Source organism: Notolepis coatsorum (assembly GCF_963971535.1).
Source record: "Notolepis coatsorum genome assembly, chromosome: 12".
In the NCBI taxonomy this organism is placed as follows: Eukaryota; Metazoa; Chordata; class Actinopteri; order Aulopiformes; family Paralepididae; genus Notolepis; species Notolepis coatsorum.
Window position 1 is genome coordinate 72763058 of NC_140176.1, and position 21467 is coordinate 72784524.

General features: G+C 40.3%; 1 protein-coding gene across 1 annotated transcript in view; it reads left to right on the forward strand.

Annotated features, from left to right (window-relative positions):
- Positions 1 to 21467, forward strand: part of prkdc (protein kinase, DNA-activated, catalytic subunit) — a gene marked incomplete at its 5' end in the record, with an annotated part of 219814 nt that overhangs the window by 65007 nt on the left and 133340 nt on the right. The window contains 9 exons of the mRNA XM_084325881.1: positions 1062 to 1189; positions 3854 to 4061; positions 5371 to 5549; positions 6670 to 6838; positions 7424 to 7489; positions 8283 to 8346; positions 11480 to 11637; positions 12822 to 12962; positions 20377 to 20496. Coding sequence (XP_084182007.1) covers positions 1062 to 1189; positions 3854 to 4061; positions 5371 to 5549; positions 6670 to 6838; positions 7424 to 7489; positions 8283 to 8346; positions 11480 to 11637; positions 12822 to 12962; positions 20377 to 20496 — 1233 coding nt within the window. The remainder of the gene's footprint in view (positions 1 to 1061; positions 1190 to 3853; positions 4062 to 5370; positions 5550 to 6669; positions 6839 to 7423; positions 7490 to 8282; positions 8347 to 11479; positions 11638 to 12821; positions 12963 to 20376; positions 20497 to 21467) is intronic.

Consider the following 21467-nt stretch of genomic DNA (forward strand, 5'->3'; position numbering starts at 1 on the left):
TTTTCAACCCTGCAGCTTATATAACGGTGCAGCTTATATGTGACTCGACGTGACCAAACCCGAAAATGTAAAAATCAAAATATTGCTTTTTTGACTGCATTGAAATGTTATTTATCTGTTCCCTTATTTGCTAAACTTAATACAACTTGTAAATGAGTTAATTATTGTTATTTGTCCGACAGTATTGTGTCCCAATGCTAATTACATGGTAATTAAACATTAAAACACCTGCGGCTTATAGTCCAGTGCGGCTTATATATGTACACATCATTCAATTTAGCTGCTGCGGCTTATAGTCGGGTGCGGCTTATAGTGCGAAAAGTACGGTATGTTGGAACAAATGCAATAAGTGTGATAATACACATGACTTAGCTTAGTAATAGATAAGTAATAGCTAAGCACTTAGATGTCTTAGTAATATGTAGGTAATAGCTAAGCACTTGGATGTCTTAGTAATATGTAGGTAATAGCTAAGCACTTGGATGTCTTAGTAATAGATAAATAATAGCTTGGTAATAGGTAAGTAATAGCTAAGTACTTAGATGTCTTAGTAATAGGTAAGTAATAGGGATGCTCGATATTGGCTTTTTTACCGATACCGATATACCGATATTGTCCAACTCTTAATTTCCGATACCGATATCAACCGATACCGATATATGCAGGGTCCCCTACATATCTCTTGTTGTGGAATTAACACAACATTATGCATACGTTTGACAATAAATAAAATCAGAATTTGTTCTTACTTGCTTGCCTGGGTAAATAAAGGTTATAGAAATGTAAAAAAAAAAAAAATTAAAAAAGATATTTGAAAACCTATACAGATATTTTCCGATATCACATTTTAATGCCAATATCGGCCGATAATATCGGACATCCCTAGTAAGTAATAGCTTGGTAATAGGTATCTATGTTAATCAGTAATTCACTATACAGTATGTACCCTCACCATACACATGGAACATGTAAATGTGCGAGGACCACATTTCAGTGATGTTTTTGATGCATTACTATTGTGATTTATTTATGCCCAATGTGGGTACACCTGTCTGTTTCAGTTACTGGATGCCCTGGAGCTTTCTCAAAGCCCCCTCCTGCTCAAACTGCTGGCAGGGATCCTGTGCAGAGATAACAAACACATAATGGAGGATGACTTCCAAACCTGTTTTCTAAGGATTGCGAGACGGTTAGTAATGCTTCTGCAACCCAGCCATTCACTCAGAAGGAAATGTGCTTCAGATGTATCGTCACATCTCTATAGAACAACAACCGAAAGTCCAGGACATGTGAACAGAAGTGAACTGTTTACAATAAACCTCTGTTGGACCTTTAAAAGAACACGCCAACATTTTGGGAAATTAGCTTATCGTCTTCTCCAGAGAGAGACAAGAAGATGGATACCAGTTTCCTCTCTGCGTTCAGTAGGAAGCTATCTGGCTGGCTTAGCACAATGAATGGAAGTGGACATGGCCGGTTAGCCTGAATACTTTCGACAACAAATGTTTGTTTCCGCGTTCTCTCATTGGCCCGTGCGTTTTTGGTCATGTGACATGTGCGCCAATCGTGGGGCCGCAAGCTTCTACACTGGTTAAGCTTAGGCGCTCTTTCGAAGTTGGTTAAGGTTAGAGTTTGTCTTAGAGCATGGCGATAGAACGCCAGGTAGTTTGCAGGCTGTTAGACCCGGAAATAGGCGCAGAACTTGCTGTCCCACGATTGGCGCATATGTCACATGACCTGGCCAATCAGAGCGCAAAACTCGAACGTGGAAAATAACATTTGTTGTCGAAAGTATTCACGCGGCCGGTTAGCCTAGGCATTGTCCAACTAACACCTCTCCGAAGGCTAACCGGCCATGTGTCTAATCTGCCCGTCGCTTATCAATGACTCATTTTCCAGTCAACATTGTCGAAGCGGATTGTTTTTTGTATTGGTTCATTTCCGTTTTATAGCATTTTGAAAAGCCCTAGTTTCCACGGAAAATAAAAATATTCCGTGATAAACGCCCTGTACTGGAATATTCTAGAACGTTGTAATTTTTCTGCCTATTTATGAATCGTTTTCAAATAAACGCTAGATTACCGATAGTATATGTGTACGTATGCACGCTGGTGCCGCGAGCTGAAAATCGATTCTCTTATTTCCTGATCGCTCGCACAGCCAAACAGCCATATCACATATAGGGGAAAAGCTTATATCTCCGTGAAAACAGGTCTGATTATCCTAAGACTGGTAAAATAGATTCCTTACCCGAGATCAGATGGTATCCAAAAGGATTATTCCAATTCCTGATCGCCATTCCAAAAATCGATTTTATTGATCCAATGCTACGTACTGTAAAGACATATTACACGCTGTTCTGATGGTCCACAATGAATCCGATCGGCTCTGGTTACATGCGTGAGAAGTAAAATGTGGATTCCGGAGTTTTTTTTTCTCATCCATTTTCATTGAGTCCATTCCAAAAGGGTGCATTACCATCTGAGAGACGATAGGGGGCGCTTTTTTCACATCTGAGCGCCTGGCGGGGCTGGTTTCCCAACGGTAGACTCGGTTGATGAAATATGAATTCAGATCGCTAATAAAAAAAATAAAACGATATTTGTCGTGATGGGCATTCAGGGGGCGGGCTGATAACACGAGTTATGTCGTGATGGGCATTCAAAGTGTTAAGGCGCAATCACATTCCTGCTTCTTGTCTCTCTGGAGGAAGCTAATTTCCCCAAATGTTGGCGTGTTCCTTTAACAATCCAGTGTCCTACTTTGGACTAAAGCTCTGAAGTCTCTTCTGAATTCAACAACATCATTTTACAGCAATGTGTTACCTGATATCTTCAATGAAAAAAAAGAAAAGAGATGCCACCTAAAATATTACTACTACTACTGTAGGCAAATATCTTTAGCTGGCTAATAACTTCAATACAATGTGTTGTAGTGAGTTTTAGATTAGATTCAAATGTATTATACATTGTCATCATACAGCACAAGTACAGTACAACGAAAATAGGTTGGCATCCAACCAGAGTGCCAATGTAACAGTAAAGTGCAATGTACAGGTGATTAAACTGGATATAAAATATATAAATGAGTACTACTGAGTAATAGTGCTAATCAGATGTATGTACAGTGTTATAGTATTATCATGTACAGTGATACAGGTATACATGTACAGTATTATCATGTACAGGTATACATGTACAGTGTTATAGTATTATCATGTACAGTGATACAGGTATACATGTACAGTGTTATAGTATTATCATGTACAGTGATACAGGTATACATGTACAGTGTTATAGTATTATCATGTACAGTGATACAGGTATACATGTACAGTGTTATAGTATTATCATGTACAGTGATACAGGTATACATGTTATAGTATTATCATGTACAGTGATACAGGTATACATCTTATAGTATTATCATGTACAGTGATACAGGTATACATCTTATGGTATTATCATGTACAGTGATACAGGTATACATGTACAGTGTTATAGTATTATCATGTACAGTGATACAGGTATACATGTTATAGTATTATCATGTACAGTGATACAGGTATACATGTTATAGTATTATCATGTACAGTAATACAGGTATACATGTTATAGTATTATCATGTACAGTAATACAGGTATACATCTTATAGTATTATCATGTACAGTGATACAGGTATACATGTTATAGTATTATCATGTACAGTGATACAGGTATACATGTTATAGTATTATCATGTACAGTGATACAGGTAGTGATACAGGTATACATGTTATAGTATTATCAGTGATGCAGGTATACATGTTTTGGAATGCAGCTCTTCACTTTGAAGCCTTGCTTGTGGCTGCAGGTCGAGTGGTGAGCGGCAGCTGCTCCTGCTGTGTACAGTGTACACGGTCCTCCAGCAGGGAGACGTCACGCTGACCGCCACGCTTCAGGCCATGATGGAGAGGGTTCTGCTGCCCCTGGCCTCCCACTGCAGCCCCCAGGCCCTGGAGGACTTCTTCGTAGCCAACGCCTCGGACATGATGGGCTCGCTGCAAGCACGTTTCACCAAGGTCCATCCTTTCACCCTTTTATCCATGTTTTAGGGATGTACTGTAGATGAGCATGGTCTTAACCAAAACCCATATTTACAGAAGCACGTAGATTGGTTTGGATAAAGGGATGAGTCGAGAAAGAAAATGGCTGGATTGGATTTGGATTTGGATTTGAATTTAGTTGTTGTTGTTGTTGAACACTTTGCATACTGTGTATGCACTCAAAACAACATTGTGATAAGTAGATCAAAATCAAAGATGCAATCGAGGGCCTATTTAGCCACCTAAAATAGTACTACTCCTATTGTAGGCAAATATCTTTAGTTGGTTAATAACTTCAATATAATAAATTCGCATGACAGAAGAGCAAAATGGCCACTGTGTGAATGTGGTCAATTGCACGTCTGACCATCCTTGTTAGGAGGATCTCTCTTTGAATTGCCCTTCTGAGGCCTTTCCCCTATGCATGTTTTGTGGGGTTATTCCATATCTTCAGGGGGTTGTTATATTGTGATGTGAGCTTGTGAAGCCTGTTGAGACATGCGTTTGTGATGAGTTGGGCTATACAACTTGACTTGACTGCCGTACTCCATTCAGTTTGTAAGGAGTATTCCTCCATAGTATGTTCACTATGTTGCAGTTGCAAGGTGGCAACCATAGCCTGTACCTCAGACCACATTACATGGCTTCACCGTACTAGTTATTGTGAAATGCCAATTGATGTCAAATACATTCCCCAAAAATCTAAATTGAATTCTCTTGAATTGGTCGTTTTTCTTTAAATACGGTAAACCATTTAGATAACATTGATACCTCTGTAATCAATCACACATGTGAAGCTAGTTTACTAGTTTACATATTTGTGAGGTTTACGATTAGACCTTGCATTTGATCTCCTACAAGTTTTTATTTTTGTTCTTCTTCCCCACAGATCTGGTATTTTTGGCTTATGAGTAGGTCTGGGTATCACCACTGATTCCCCCAATCGATTAGATTCCGGATTCGATTGAAGATGAATTAGAATCGGGAAAATCTATTTATTTTCTTTAACCCAGCCCCAATAATCAGACAGACATGTGGTAGTATAAACTGCTTTTCAATCCATACATTTAATCTAAATATGATATGCAGTGTAAAATCGATACTCATTTAAACTGTAACACACACACAAAATTATGAACCTGCGCTTTCTTTTTTACACAGCTGCAATATAGTTGCATCTTTCATTATATAGTTAAGAACGACTGACTTACAATGGACTTTTTCACTGGGAACACAAAGTCGAAAGTCTACTTCATTATAGGCTGCTTTTCTGACCCAATTCCAGACCAGCGAAGCAGCGTTTGAGGCCCAGCTGTTGAAGAAGAACGGCTGCTTCAAGCTGATGGAGCTCCTATATTCCCGGCTGCCCAAAGACCAGCTGTTTTCCAAGGAGTCCCGCATCAACCAGGCCTACTGCGGCTCGGATAAGACGGAGGGCAAGGAGCTGTCCAAGACACTGATCAAGTACGACTTTGACTTTTCTATTTATTTATTAGCAGCTTTTTTCTAAGGGTGGGGGTAAAAGTCAAGAATCGAGATTCTGTCTTCTAGGATTAAAAATCTATTCACAAATTCAATGTTTTCAGTTTCAGTCTTGTGATATGATTGCAGCATTCTGTCACGACCCTAGAATTATAAATTGCTAGCTTGCTAAATCCTACAGATAGCCAAGCAGAAAGACTACACAAGCTTTGTAACGCAATGGTTAATAATAATCTAGAATCTACATAATATGCTGAATTGCCTAATCCCTAGATAATTGTGACAATATAAGAACTGATTTTAAATCAAATCGTGACTCCAATCATTTAAATGGAATCCCAAAAATTCCCACCCCTGTATTTATTTTATTTTATTACAGTTGTAATAACATTATTGTCTCAGTTGAACATTCAGTCATGAAAACAGATGTTGATGTAACACTATACTTAGGCCCTTCATTTCAGCATATCAGCAACCTTGCTGCACAAGATAAGTACTTACTATCTAGGGGTGGCAAAAGAAACTACAGTGTTGGTCAGTCTGTCTGCTTGACAATTCCATTTTACTGCAATAAAACTGATTGAAGTGAGATTAACAACAGACCGAAAACTGATAAAACAGATGATGACAAAGTTGTCCTTTGGGGACATAATTTGGAGTTGAAAAAAGGTAATAAATCACAATATATATTATTGCAATACTCAGTATATCACATTTTGCTTTTAATTGCAATACTATTGTATCATTCATGACATTAGTATTATGATAATATTGTATTGTTTGTGGGGCCTCTGGTGATTCCCACCCATATTAATATCCAAAATCCAAGTCGTCCATTTTCCTAAGGAATCAAATCATTGGAAATGTGTGGATTACAGCAGTCAAACAATAATATTAGGATATATTATTATAATCCTAATATATTATAACTGAGACACTGTCGGCAAACTCCAGGATCTGTAGCAGCCATTTGATCGGCAGGTATCCTCTCATCCAACATACTGGATATTTCCAAGGATGAGCATAAGTCTTGCTCCTGTACATATTGTGTTATTGTTTTTAATATATTGCAATGTTTTTTTGTAATTCTGTTTGACCTTAGGTCGAGTTTTGAAGCCTTCACTGAGAACATGGCAGGTGAAAGTCAACTGCTTGAAACCAGGAGACAGTATCACTGCGCTGCCTACAACTGTGCCATGGCAGTCATCACCTGCACTTTCAGCGATCCCAAATTCTACCAAGGCTTCCTCTTCACTGAGAAGCCAGAGAAGGTACCCACATTAGGCATCAATAGATCACAAAGTGCGGACTCAGGCCTAGTCCACATTAATCGGGGGTTTTCCTCCCTCGTTAAAAAAGAAAAATCCCATCCACGCCCACAGTGTTTGAGAAAATCTCTCAGTCCACACAACAACGCTCATGTGAAATGACATGGACGGGAGGCTGCCGGGGAGCTCTCCATGGTCCTGATTGCAGAAGAACATGGGGACAGGGCCATTAGTCATGATGTTTTGTTTTTCTTTTCATAGAAAAAGCTACTGTTTAAAAAAAAATACCTGTATACATGTGGACAAGGCCTTATTCAGCTGGGGTTGCACCAGCTGTGTTCAAGGTCAAATATATCCTAGTTATAAGTGGTATAATTTTGACATTAATAATGAGCACAAACCAGCATTCTCTAACTGGTGCACAATACATTTACAAACCTGAAATGTTCATGGTGATCTAATCAACTACCATGCCAAGTAGCTCATACCAGTCGGCAAGCTAATCCATGTGGTAAACATGACGACAGAGCCGTCCTTTGATCACTGATATACTACTGAGATTAAACTGTTTTTTATATTCTTCTCCAGAATCAATTCATTTTGGAAAACCTCATCGATCTCCAAAGAACCTACGCTTTTCCCATTGAAATTGAGGTATGTCTCCTGATGACATTTCATGACACATGTGTGCTGTGGTCTTTTCATCATCCGGGATGCATTAACTGGCAGGTCTGGATGGTCCCAGGCCAGACCACCTAGTCAGTGACACTTGTATTAGGATTGGAATTATAGATAGTCTGGATGCAATCCAGTCACAACAATGTGTATTTAAGTCATCTTAAAGGGGCAGACTTCACCAAAAAACAATGCAGATTTATTTTCGGCACATTGAAAATATGAAATGATAAGCTAGCCGTTCCTATAAGACAAGGTATTGCATCATTTCATGGAGCTGTAATTAACACAACGCAAGGATTCAATGCCCCCGATGACATCACTGGTGGCCATATTCAAACTAAGTTACTCTCAATAACTGTTCAACTAAATGAATGTGTGCAAAATGGTTAAGAGTTTTTGGATGTGTGTGAAATGATGTACAAAATAAATCCGTAAATGTAATTCATGTTTAGACTTTACATAATTACAGCCACAGGAGATGCATAATGGATATTTAAGTGTGGACACTGAGTAATGTGATCTCGCTAGATTGGATAGCAGTGGACTAAAGTATCGATCATCAAACTGGCAGGAAGATCTTTGTGGGGGAAGTGAATAAATAATCTCACTCCTATCTGCTCCAGTGTTTCTGCTCTGTCACAACAATGTCAGACTGGTTGTACTGGGTAGCTCCCGATATGTGTCTACATGTATGTGAGTGTAATAAGTGTAAATACAGCCTTTTGATATTTGAATTAACGGTTTTGGTTTGTTTGTTCCATAAATGCAGGTCCCGCTAGAGAGAAAGAAGAAATACATCGTGATTCGAAAGGAAGCGAGTGAAGATAATGGAGGTATTTAAAGTAGCTAAAGCAGTTAGAAAGGAAGCGAGTGAAGATAATGGAGGTATTTAAAGTAGCTAAAGCAGTTCGAAAGGAAGCGAGTGAAGATAATGGAGGTATTTAAAGTAGCTAAAGCAGTTCGAAAGGAAGCGAGTGAAGATAATGGAGGTATTTAAAGTGGCTAAAGCAGTTAGAAAGGAAGCGAGTGAAGATAATGGAGGTATTTAAAGTAGCTAAAGCAGTTTGAAAGGAAGCGAGTGAAGATAATGGAGGTGTTTAAAGTAGCTAAAGCAGTTCGAAAGGAAGCGAGTGAAGATAATGGAGGTATTTAAAGTGGCTAAAGCAGTTAGAAAGGAAGCGAGTGAAGATAATGGAGGTATTCAAAGTGGCTAAAGCAGTTAGAAAGGAAGCAAGTGACGATAATGGAGGTATTTAAAGTGGCTAAAGCAGTCTTTCTCAAAGCTTTAGCCAAAGGAAGTAACATTGGACCACTGTGGCAGGACTGTGTGGGCCTAAACATTCCATAATATCTTTATCTTAATAATAAGTGTTTTTGTTAGCAAGACCATAGTCTTCCTCTGGGAAATAGCGTGAACCTCCACACGCGTTACGTTCCCCCAGTGAAACTCCTCGCTGTCAGGTGAAAAGAAGCGGCTGGCGACTCCACATGTATCGGAGGAGGCAGGTGGTAGTTCTACACCCTCCCTAGGCCGACAGTGGGGCAATGCACGCAACGACCAGGAAGGGAATTGGCATAACGACTAAATTGGGATGGTTGAAAAAATACAGAAAAGGCCCAAAAATAAATAGAATTAAAAAAAATATATTCAAAGGAATGTTCATTGTCAAGTATGACAAATAGGCATGCACTTGCCAAATGACATAAATTGCACATCACATGTTTTAATTGTTAGGTCTGTTTATTACCATATGTTATTTTATGGGTGGTTAATTGATTGATTGGTAATTGATGAACATACTTTTAAGTATCTGAAATAGTTTTGGAATTCTGTTCCTTCAACAAAAAAACATGCACACACAAATAAAGAATAGAGGCCTTGCATGGAATGTTTGTGTAGTTCTGTCTTCCAACATGACTCTGACAGGGCAAAGCTAGTCTGTGGGGTTTCTCAGGGCTCTATACTTGGCCCCCTTTTATTTTTGACTTATATAAATGATTTTGCTTGGGTATCTCCTAGAGTACTCTCAATCTTGTTTGCTGATGACACCAACATTATAATGTCACATGAGAATTTTGCAGTATTAATTAGGGAAGCAAATGATGGTTTATCTTGTGTCTCAGATTGGTTCCAGACTAATAAGCTATCGTTAAATGTAGAAAAATCAAATTTTATTGTATTTTGTAATAAAGGTAAACGTTATTTGAAAAGGGAGGCAAAGCTATTAATCAGTAACACCGAAATCAAACAAGTAACTTCAACAACGTTTTTAGGGATCCTAGTTGATGATAAACTCAATTGGAAAAAACACATTGATCATGTTTGTAAAAAAGCAATGAAGTCAGTAGGTATAATTAGGAAGGTGTGTTCATTGATAAATAGAAGTTGTTTTTTAATCCTGTATTATAGTCTTATCTTTCCTTACATATCTTATTGTAACATAATATGGGCTAGCACTCATTCATCTCATCTTCAAAAAATTATTTTACTTCAAAAAAGATTTGTTAGACTGGCAACCCTCTCGGATCGATTTGAACCATCTGCTCCTCTTTTCAAGAAACTAAACATTCTGACTGTCTGAGGTTAATTCTTTACATATATGTATATTTGTGTACAAATGCATTCATGATCACAATCTACCAAATGGTTTTAATTAGGGATGTCCGATATTATCGGCCGACCGATATTATCGGCCGATATCGGCAGTAAAATGTGATATCGGAAAATATCGGTATCGGTTTAAAAACAAAAAAAAACAATAACAATATTTGTTATATATATATCCAGTGAAATTATTAGTTACCTGAAATTATTCCGTTTTTTGGACGGGGAAACCCTGCATATATCGGTTGATATCGGTTGATATCGGTATCGGAAATTAAGAGTTGGACAATATCGGAATATCGGTATCGGTAAAAAAGCCAATATCGAGCATCCCTAGTTTTAATAGTTTTTTTTCTTTTAATTCAGATGTTCATTCATATGCTACACGTCAGTCCAGGGACCTGCATATACCTTATTGTGGTACTTCACTTAGGCAGTTCTCAGTGAGGTATAGAGGGTCCAATCTTTGGAATGCAGCTGATCCTATGCTGAGGAAATCTCCATCTCTGCTTATTTTTAAAGCAAACTACAAAAGAATTCTCATCCAAAAGTAGTAGATAGATAATAGGTCATACATGTAGGTATGCATTTGGTTATGTGGGTGGGTAGGTTTGTAGGCAGGTGGGTGGGTTTTTATATATTATTATGTACACAGTATATGCAGTTATGTACTGTGTGTATGTATGTTTGTATTAACACAAATCTTTTTAATGTATTCTGGTATTTTATAATATGCATATTTTTGTATTTTTGTATGTTTGATTTTATAAAACAGGGGAAGTTCTTGATAAGCCTCTAGGCTTCTAACTTCTCCTTCACAATCGTTATAACTTATTATGTATTGTTTTTACTTCTGTGTTAATAAACAAACAAACAAACAAACATGGCTGCCTGTAACATAGCAACCCTTGTTTTGTACAGTACATGGCAATGGAAGAGACAGTGGTTGCTATGTGTAAAACAACTGTTTCTATGTGTTTATATATGAGAAATATATCAACAAAAACATCAATTTGGTGTCTAATTACTGCATCTTGTAGGCAAGTCACAGTAGAACAGTAATATGCTTTTCCACTGTTTTACCTACTCTACCACTGCACATAAATTAGGCATTTCCCTTTTGAAAGTGGTTACTAATGGTTACAGGCAGCTGGAAGAAAGAACTACACAAGAAATATGTGGCAAGGCCTCAATTGGGTACATTCTACAATTAAACCCAAATAACAAACTACAAAGTTCTAAACTAGTAGAAATGAATGGAGCTGTGTGGATATTGCACCATTGCGCCATGTACTGTAGCTTGTGGTGACTTGTAGCTTGTGGTGACTTGTGTCCGACAACCGTCGGTGTCTTCTCTGCAGGGGAGCCGGTGTACCTGTCCTCTCAGTCCTACATGGCTGACAGCAGCCTGAGCGAGGAGATGAGTCAGTTTGACTTCTCCACCGGAGTGCAGAGTTTCTCCTCCATCAGCGGCTCCCACCAGCCTGCAGGAGCCGGCCGCCGCGGTGCCAGGAGGACGGTCAGTCTGTTTTTATTACAACAACCTGGCAAAAGTAACTGCTGTTAACTTAGCCGGCTGTTGTGTGGCAGTGAAAGGGTTAACCTTCTGTGTATTGTCGCGGTGAAAAGGGTTAACCGTTTTGGTAGCGCGGCAGTGAAATGGTTAAAAATAAGATAAGATATTCCTTTATTGATCCCCTTGGGGAAATGCAGGCATCATAGCAGCATGGGGGAGGGGGAGGGGAGGTACATGTAGTACATTTACATTTACATTTAGTCATTTAGCTGACGCTTTTATCCAAAGTAAAAAGCAGTGTAAACAATATAACAAATCAATAGGGAGGTGTAGTCTGACGTCACTTTGGACCGCCCGCGTGGTCCACCCGTTTAGGGATTTATCATTGGGAAAAAAAATTATCGGCTATTGTAATAATTATGCCTCATGGACATTGGCAAGCTTTCCATTTTTGCACAAAATGAGTTCCTTTCTATCACTAACATTATTGTTTAAGCATTTTTGGTTGAAATAAAATTTGACGTAATTATTTTACAATTAATTACGAATATTTTCATGTTGTTGTGTGTATTGTGGATGAATACACACAGAAAGGTACACCATGCAAATGTTCATGCTTTATTTGTTTTAAACGAGATGATTTAGAAATGGGCAATGGGGAAATACATTGCGATTTCAAGCGAGGTGGACCGGCCGGAAACAATGTAACCAATCCACCTCCCTACATATCCTACATGCTGTCGTTTTTAAGAAATATGTATGATTTGTTTTAGATTTATTGAAGGTTTTGCAGTATAATCATTACAGAAGGACAAGACTCAGACATGCAAAACAGTCATACACATCATAGGTTGTGGTAAAGAGGTCTACCACACCACATTGTCATGCATTACAGACGGGGGCTATAAAAAGAGGCTACAAAGCCAGATTTCCATATATCAAAAACAGTACCAGAGGTGAGAATTGTAACGTAACAGTCCAGCCCTAGCTCTAGCCCCTAGAAGTGAACGTAAAAGCAGATTAAATGGTGGTAGCAGGGTTTAGCTTTAAAATAAGGTGTAGCATGTCCCTGGGTAGGATGACGTTGTAGTAATATGATGGGTGATTGGATGAGAAGAAATTACTATCTGTTCCCGACTTTGACGTCATTCTCTGACCACGTCGCCGTTTGTTGGAATGAATCTCAGGAGATGGTGGAGGCCGGTCCGTCTCAGGACGTGTCTGTAGACCTGGAGATGGATGAGCTCAACCGGCACGAGTGCATGGCCGCCATGACCGCTCTGATCGGACACATGCAACGGAACAACATAACTCCCAAGATGGAGCAGGTCAGTCACCGTCACCGCTATTTGACGCAGGGGATAAAAGGCGTTGTCTCATATTTTCTGCCTTCTTAAGTTGGGAATGGGAGTGTTCTCCCAAGTACCCAATATATGTTTGTTGCATTATTAGAAAGTTTGCGACAGTTGTGATTGGAGGATCAGGAAAAGAGGGTGGCGTTTGAGATAGGTCCATTGTGCCCCCCCCCCCCCCCGTAATAAATCAGCTGATACCGATTGCCTGCCGATATACTGTATCTGTTCTGTTTATCCCTAATAATCAGTTACCTGATTGTCATAACGCTGTGAAAACATGATTTTGACCATATCACCCTTTTAAAGTTGTGATAGAAGTTTGTGGAGGAATCTCTTTTGGTTGCCCCAAACAATAGCTTATATCTTTTTTTTTTGATCAAATATTTTTATTTTATTTAATTTTTCCAACATGAAACAAAACATATCACAATACAACAACAACAATACATAAAAAGACTTCCCAAGACAGTAACTCAACACCACATGACAAGACAACAACTGATACAACTGTACAGTGATCATCCTAACATGGACACTCGCACTCGCTCGTTCTCTCCCCCCCCCCCCCCCCCCCCGCTCACCCCAGGACCTCAACATGAGTCACACTCATAATACATCACAATACATCACTCAGCAAAAAAAACAAGAATCAAAACAAACATTTCCAAACTTATATGCGTTCCCTCAACTTTGCCACTGTAACCAACCAAATTACAATATCAGATTCCCGAACCCCTATAACCTGTGCCGTGGATATCTCCAAATAGATCACGTCAAGGTAGGTGAGAAACCATACCTTTGGACAGAGTCTATCTGGATGAAACCAACGTGAGGCAATCAATTTTTTTGCGGCTGTGAGGCCGGCCAAAATGAGTTTTTTCACCTGTATAGAGGTCGGTAATTTAGAGAGATCATTCAGTAATAATACAGAAGGAGATACAGGTATGGTTAGAGAGAAAATGTCTGAGAGTTGATATGTAACATTTTCCCAAAAAATCACAACAGGAGGGCATTCCCAGTACATATGCATAAATGTACCTGTGGCGCCATTTGGACACAAGGTACATAGAGAGTCAGGTCTGAGACCCATTGAATTCAATCGTCTAGGGGTTAAATAAGTCCTGTGAATAAAATTTAGATGAATCTGTTGGTGATCTGGGTTGTGTGAGGATAACCGAACATTTTCCCAGACTGCATCCCAATCAAAATTTACATCCAACTCCGGAACATCCTTTCTCCAAATCGTATCCAGGGGGAGCTCTTTATACGAGGTCATGAGTAAATGGCGATAAAAATCAGAGACAAAGCCTCTCGATGTCTCCTTGTCATAAAAGAACTTGTGAAAGCGGTGATGCACTAGTGGAGCATCCCATGGCACGCCATGAGCCTTCAGAGCTGCTCTTATTTGTAAATAAAAGAAAAAGGAGGTTCCGGGGAGATCATATCCGTTGGATATATCCTGGAAAGATCGGAGGCCAGAGTTATCAAAGATATCCCCCAATGTGTGGATACCTTTCTTTTCCCATCTAGGGTACCTAATAGGTTGTTGTTCAATAAGGAGAAGATTGTTATTAAATAGAGGGGAATGCGTGTGCCATTGATGGCGGTTTGTACCCACTTTCTGAGTGTCACGCCAAGTTTGGATCACATGTGTGATTAAAGGGCCAAATCTTAATTTACATTGTTTAATTGATATGTTGGTATATACACAATATCCTGAAGTCTATTTGGGGACACCAACTTCTCCTCCAATGGTCGCCAAGATACAGCTGCTTGAGCATCAAAACAATAGCTTATATCTAACACCTTAGTCTATTTGCCAACACGATGAACCCGGAAATTTTGGAACCACCAAACTTTTATGATAGATATGGATAGTATGGGTCACCAGCACTTAGAAACTGCCAGATGCTAAGTTTAACATGTTGGGCAATTTTTTTTATTTGCATAATTAGCAAACATTTGCATAATCGCCTAAATGGACAAATCTCGGAAAGTACTTGATCAATTTCAACAATGTTGGAGTGGTTTTGGGGGTTATTCGGGATGCTGAATCCATTGGTGATACTCAAGAGTTATGAAATTGCAATATTTACAAAAATTTACAAAATTTCAACAAATTTTTGTGCAATTTTTGTGCATTTTCAGTCAATTAGAAAGTTTTAGAGGACACTGAAATGATTACATTTGGACAGCACAGACATTATGTATTCACAATATCTCTACTGACCCCAAATAGTTCATATGGTAATGTCATATTGTCATAGTACAGTAGATAGGCAGGTGTATAAAGATCTGCGTTGTCAAGACAAAGACTCAGATGTGAAGGGCATCCGCTCTTTTATTTACTACCTGTAACGTCACAGCTAATTGGAAAAACTAAACAAAAACTGGTACAACATGCAACTGGTGTACAATAACATAGCTTAATAAAACAGAAATAACAAAAGAAAGGTATTTACATTACTCAAGCATATAGGCCACAACATAACAATATGCGCTTCCTCCTACTGCATAGTAGTTGATAATTACTTCTCACTCAGAAAGTGGCTACCGTGTTCAGAACTCTGAATCCACATCATCAAACTCCTCATCATCAAACTCCTCCCCACTGTCTTCATCTTCCTCTGAATTTACTTTAATGTCATCTTCTTTTTGCTGCGAGTGTGTCAGTGAGTTGCAACATGTGCTGTCATTGCCTTTACAGAAGCAGTAGTTGGTACAAGCCAGGCCTGCAGCTATACGCAGCTGCACTTTGCTTTTAAACATGGCTTCAAACCTGCTTTGCAGTTGCAACTAATCATTTCCAAGAGGGCAGGCGGAGCAACTGGGCTTCCATCCAGGACAGGCATGATGACTTCCTCTCCCTCCTTTTCACCCTCCTTCTTGTTCCATCCAAACTCTGTGATGTCCACAGCTGGTGGGTCTGGGCGGTCTGCTGCTTTCCAAAGCAGCACCTGTAGATGGGCACGTCGTCCATGGAGAAGAGCGTTAAGGTCTGTCGGAGGCAGTGTCTTCAGTGCTGGGGGGATTTTGCGCTTTCGGTAGATTTCATATCTGGCATTGTTGAGAGATGCTGATCTTCTCTGGTTGTATAGTCAGGAAGAAACTCTTCACTGTCTCTGTGATTTGTGAATCTGTAGTTCCCTCCTCTCCAATGATGTGAAGCAGATCACCAGATACTGCTGTCATGGCCTTAAGCGCAGATACCTTTCCTTTCCCACATGGATAAGAGGTGGTGTCACATCCGGAGAGAGCATGGATAGCCAGGATGGAGTGACACTGCTCACCAAGGTTTTCTACTGTCAGATTTATGTTTAGGACAGTCCCATCCCATCTCTCCATCTGTAGATGACAGGTGATGTCCCTCTTCCAGCACCAGTAGACCATCAGGACAAACACATCAGTGTCATCGCTGAGAATGCGGACTGTTTTAGCTCCACTGATGGTGGCATCCAGCATGTATGAGATCAGGGAGACATCGGCCTCGTCATGTGTGACAATGCTGTCTGCTCTACTAACCATTGTGATGTGATCTCCTATACTGTGTGTGCACAGAAGCTCACCCAGTCTCCGTTTGTTAGCTTTGTTCTTCATCACTTTTTCACGACTAGGTAGAGGAGTTGTCACTGAAAGGTGGTACTCTGTGGAGCTCTTCCCAGCTCGTCTCTGCCTCTCATGGTCTTTGGCAGACACTTGCTCATAGCGGTCAAAGATGACACATGTTTGAGTGTTGTAGCGTTTAAGCCAGTGCCGCATGCCAGCTGCGAGGTCAGCAACGGTGCCTGATGATGGCCACACCACGTGGTAGATGAGTTGCGATGCATCAACAAGTACGACATCTGGAACAGAGGGATCAGTTCTTGGGACTTCTTTCAGAGCTGGTGGTGTCATCTTCTTGGGGCCTGTGTAATGTTCGATCACAAAACTGCTCTTGTGAGCCAGACAGAGTTTCCCAGCGTCAAGCTTTGTCAGACGAGGTAGTTTTAGTGACACGACCCCACCACCAGGAGTGGCTCCTCCAGGGAACAGAATACCTGCAGGATTCTGCACAAACTGAGTGGCCATGGCATGAGTCGTGCGGCAACCGTTCGGTGTGAAGACCACAAGATCAAAATTGTCACCCCAACTGTGGATGGGGCCAATCTGCCTCTCCAACTGTGCGCAGATACTTCTCTGGGTCCTCTGAAGCATATTTGGCAGCTGACTTCCGGAACCGTATGACTTCATCGTAGGTGGTGACAATGCCATGCTCGTTAAGATTCTTGACCAGCTCTGCGCTACCATATTTATGGTGGAGTCTTACGGCAAGCCCCAGGGTTGTCTGATTCCAGCACCCACTGATGTGCTGCTGGATGCACTGAGCGAGTGTAAGTGATGGTTTGGTCACTTTTCCTTCCTTTGATACCAGACAGGAGACAAACTTCAAAAGGGATGGACTTGTGGCTTGTATGATCTTGTCATGCTGGAAGCTGCCAAGGTCATATTCACGGTACAAGGGAATATTCTGCACCTCAGCTTGCACTCTCTTCACAAGCTTGGTGATAACTTCATCAGCGGCAGTGGTTTTTTCTCGTTTTACCAGTTTGAGTGACTTACTCATGGAATGTCTAAAACCAACAATAGTCTGGCACCCTTCCACCCTCATGACAGCTACAGCATCGCCATAAAAGTCACACAAGTTAGATAGCATCTGCTTACTGCAGAGGTGCCCGGAGTTGGCTACATATATATCATGTAACTCTGACACTGTCCAGGTTGATGACTTGTCTGCATTCATGTGGTCAATGACAGCAGCTAAATAGCTATCAAACGGTCTGCACTGGGAACTTGCACTTGAGGAAACTCTCTTGAAGTCATCGTAGCACTTGGTGTGATACTGGGCATCAGCTGCATGCAGGTCCAGGACGGCATTTACCCGTAGAGCCACTTCCTCAGCCCATTGATCCTGGCGCTCATCACATTTAGACAAGATGATGTTTTTGAAGGATTGCATTCCTGGTCTCTCAACAGTCCGGCATTGTTTCACTGGCTTCCATCTATCAGGGTGTTTGGTGTCTTTGGGTTCGCAAATGATACCACAAAACAGACATTGTTTAGAAAAGTCAAAGGCATGAGAACGAGACATACGTTTCCCTAGCTGACCATCAGATGAGCTGAGCTTGCGTTTGGTTGCCTTTCTAGATTTAGAGGTATATGAGCTATAACATGATTTGTGACAAACTACAGAGGCTGACACACCATGGGTAGAAATGATGTTCGATAAAGTCTCAGTTGTAGCTGAATCGTCAAGCTCTTCACTCCTCTGAAGCAAAGCTGTAATGCCTTTTGGTCCAGATGTCTTGAAGTCATTGTCCTTGCCATCACAGGGCTCGAATAGGCATTTCTTCCTTGACATGTCAATCTGAAATTAACAAAAGAAGAATGCACTATTTGTATCCTCCGTCTCTGCACTACCACACACTCTACATTACAGAGCAATATGGATACATTGCCAGAATGTACATTTCGGACGGGCTGTTCACTATTCCAATGAAAACATGTATTTCCCATGTTATTGGTATCTTGACTGGAACTTGACTGGTATTTGCATTACCTTTTGGGTCTCTCTCTGCCTCAGTGCCTCAGATCTTCTATCACACAATTCTACATTAAGGAGAGCAAAAGTACCATATGAATACTCTATACAATATTTAGAATCAAACTTGATGCTTCTCTGTGTGACAAGGGATAGAGCCTGGTGACGCGAGGCTAGGTAATAATCACACATTCATGTCATTAGGGGTATAATGATTCATCGATGCATCGGAATGCATCGACTCTAATGTGACGATTCAACTGCATCGATTTGAAAATGTTAGAATCGATTATAATCGGGGAAAAAAAAATCTTTAAAAAGATTTTGTTTGTGTGTATTGTTTTTGTTGACCTATTGTCCATTCATGCTGAGTGAATCAGTTCCCCCAGCCACATTTGTGTTTTCAAATTTTTTGGGGGAATTAACTGATAGAAAATTAATCGAATCAAATCGTGGTCAAATGAAGAGATTTCATGATGCATTGAATTGTTGCCTGAAGAATCGTAATCGAATCTAATCATAGTGAGGTCGAATCGTTACACCCCTACATGACATACATTGCTAACATATGCATTAACATTAGTTACCGTCAGATGGCTAACGTTAACCCTAAGAGCTAGCTTACTGTAGAGCTAGTTTACTGTAGTAAGCTATTAGGGTTAACATTAGCCATCTGACAGCTTGTGATCATATTATATTCAGTGTTTGTTATTGGATAGTAATAAAACCACAGTTTGTGTATCTGTTTATATTTTCTCAACTTACTTGCATTGAAACAACAATCCTTGAAAATCAGGGGTCTGTATTTGCTGCAGCTGCAGTTGCTCGTTGCCACAGTAGGAATGAGATCATGGTGCAAATTAGCCACTACTCACTTGGAAGTTTTGCGTTAACGATTAGCACACTGAAGTCTCAGTCAAGGCTAGGAACTGGGGTTCTGAGGAAATTTTATAAGGTAACAGTCACATACAAAAATCCAGTAGAATAGTTTCTAGTTGTGGCAACAAACTGCTCTGCTGCCACGTGGACTCATGGCAGAGCTCACCTGCAGCAGTTACCCCAGTAACCAAGCATAAGCGCCTAGAGTACCCCATTAGGCGCTCTACAAATGAAAGTTATTATTATTATTATCATTCTGTTTACAATTGAACTTTTCATGAAAATGATCTATAAATTCAGCATCTTCTGAAACATTTATGAACTGAAAATTCATAAAAAATGGCACCAAAATGAGTAGAAATTTGGTAAATTTCAGTAAATATAGCAATTTTGAAATAAATTTCTTCTCTTAAGTATCATAAATGGATTCAGCATCCTGAATAAACCCCAAAACAACTCCAACATTGTTGAAATTGATCAAGTAGTTTCTGAGATTTGTCCATTTAGGCGATTATGCAGATTTATGCTAATTATGCAAATAAAAAAAGTTGCCCAACATTTACAACTTAGCATCCGGCAGTTTCTGAGTGCTGGGGACCCGTACTATCCATATCCATCATAAAACTTTGGTGGTTCCGAAATTTCCGGGTTCACAATGGGGCTCTATGGGATGGCAAATAGACTACCTTGGTGAGACCCAGGCGGCTACAGCCCCCACCCCTCTACTCTTCAGCTGAGTGTCCGCTTCTCTCCCTGAGTGTTCTCCCAGGAGGCCACTGGAAAACACTCCTCTCAACAAGCTCATTTCACCTACATGTACCTTGTATATGTCTTTTCACTATTAAACGTCTACGACATAATTGATGAGTCTGGTTCCAGGCACAAGTTCAACATGAGGAAAAAAAACTCTTTCCCCTCTTTGTGGAATAGGGAGCCGTGCCCAGTGACCTCCCACCTTGGATGAAGTTTTTCCATGGAAAACTGGCCAATCCGGCCACGCCCCTCAATATCCGCCTCTTCATCTCAAAGCTGATCATCAACACAGAGGAGGTGAAACTCTCGTCCTTCCATCCACTCAAGTTCAAGTTTCAAGTTCAAATTTCTTTAATAGTTGTCATACAGAAGTACAGAATACTTTTATACAAAATGCTTCTTACTGTTGCGCTCCAGAGACTGTGCAAGACAAGATAAGTATGAAATAAAATAACGTATTATAGCATGTAAATTAGAAGTAAAAATAAAATGAGGTCACAGTGTTCAGTATAGACATATGTACAATGTTCGATGCAGAATAGACGTAACTGAGTTACCATATAATATACAATACTGTGCAGTGTACTAATATACAATACTATATAGTGCAAGGCAGAAATGGGATGAGGTGCAATTTAGGTACAATTTACAGTAGGTGTACGAGTTGTAGTGCAAATCCTTTATCAATAAATATAAAGTGTGTTTGTGATCTAAAGTGTGGAGAGTGGGTGCTGCAGTGTGTTGTTTGTTTAAGTGAGTGTGTGCGTGTGGGTGTGTGTGCTGTGTGCATTTGATGGTTGTTGCATAGTGTTTATTGTTCGTTTAGCAGCCTGATGGCCTGGGGATAGAAGCTTCTTCTGAGTCTTTCCGTGCTCGCCTTAAGACTCCGGTATCGCTTGCCTGACCGCAGCAGTTCAAAGAGGCAGTTGTTCGGTTGGCTCGAGTCCTTAATAATTCTCTTAGCCTTCCCCTCACACATGATAATAGAGAAAAAAAAAATGTTATCGACTTTTTCTCCCATTTTTCTATATTTTCTCCCATCCCAATTTCGTATCATCCAATTCAACCCTCCCCTGTCACGAACGCTGTTTCTTGCCTCCCACAAGCCGGCTGCAATGTGGACTAAGTCATACATAGCACAAGTCCCCTCCGGTACTTGAGGTAACAGCAGTCGCATCTTTTCACCTGCGCAGCTCGATCTCTCAGTGGCGAGGAGTAACGCGTGGGAGGCTCACGCTGCCCCCGACACTTCCTGATTCTACTGCGCA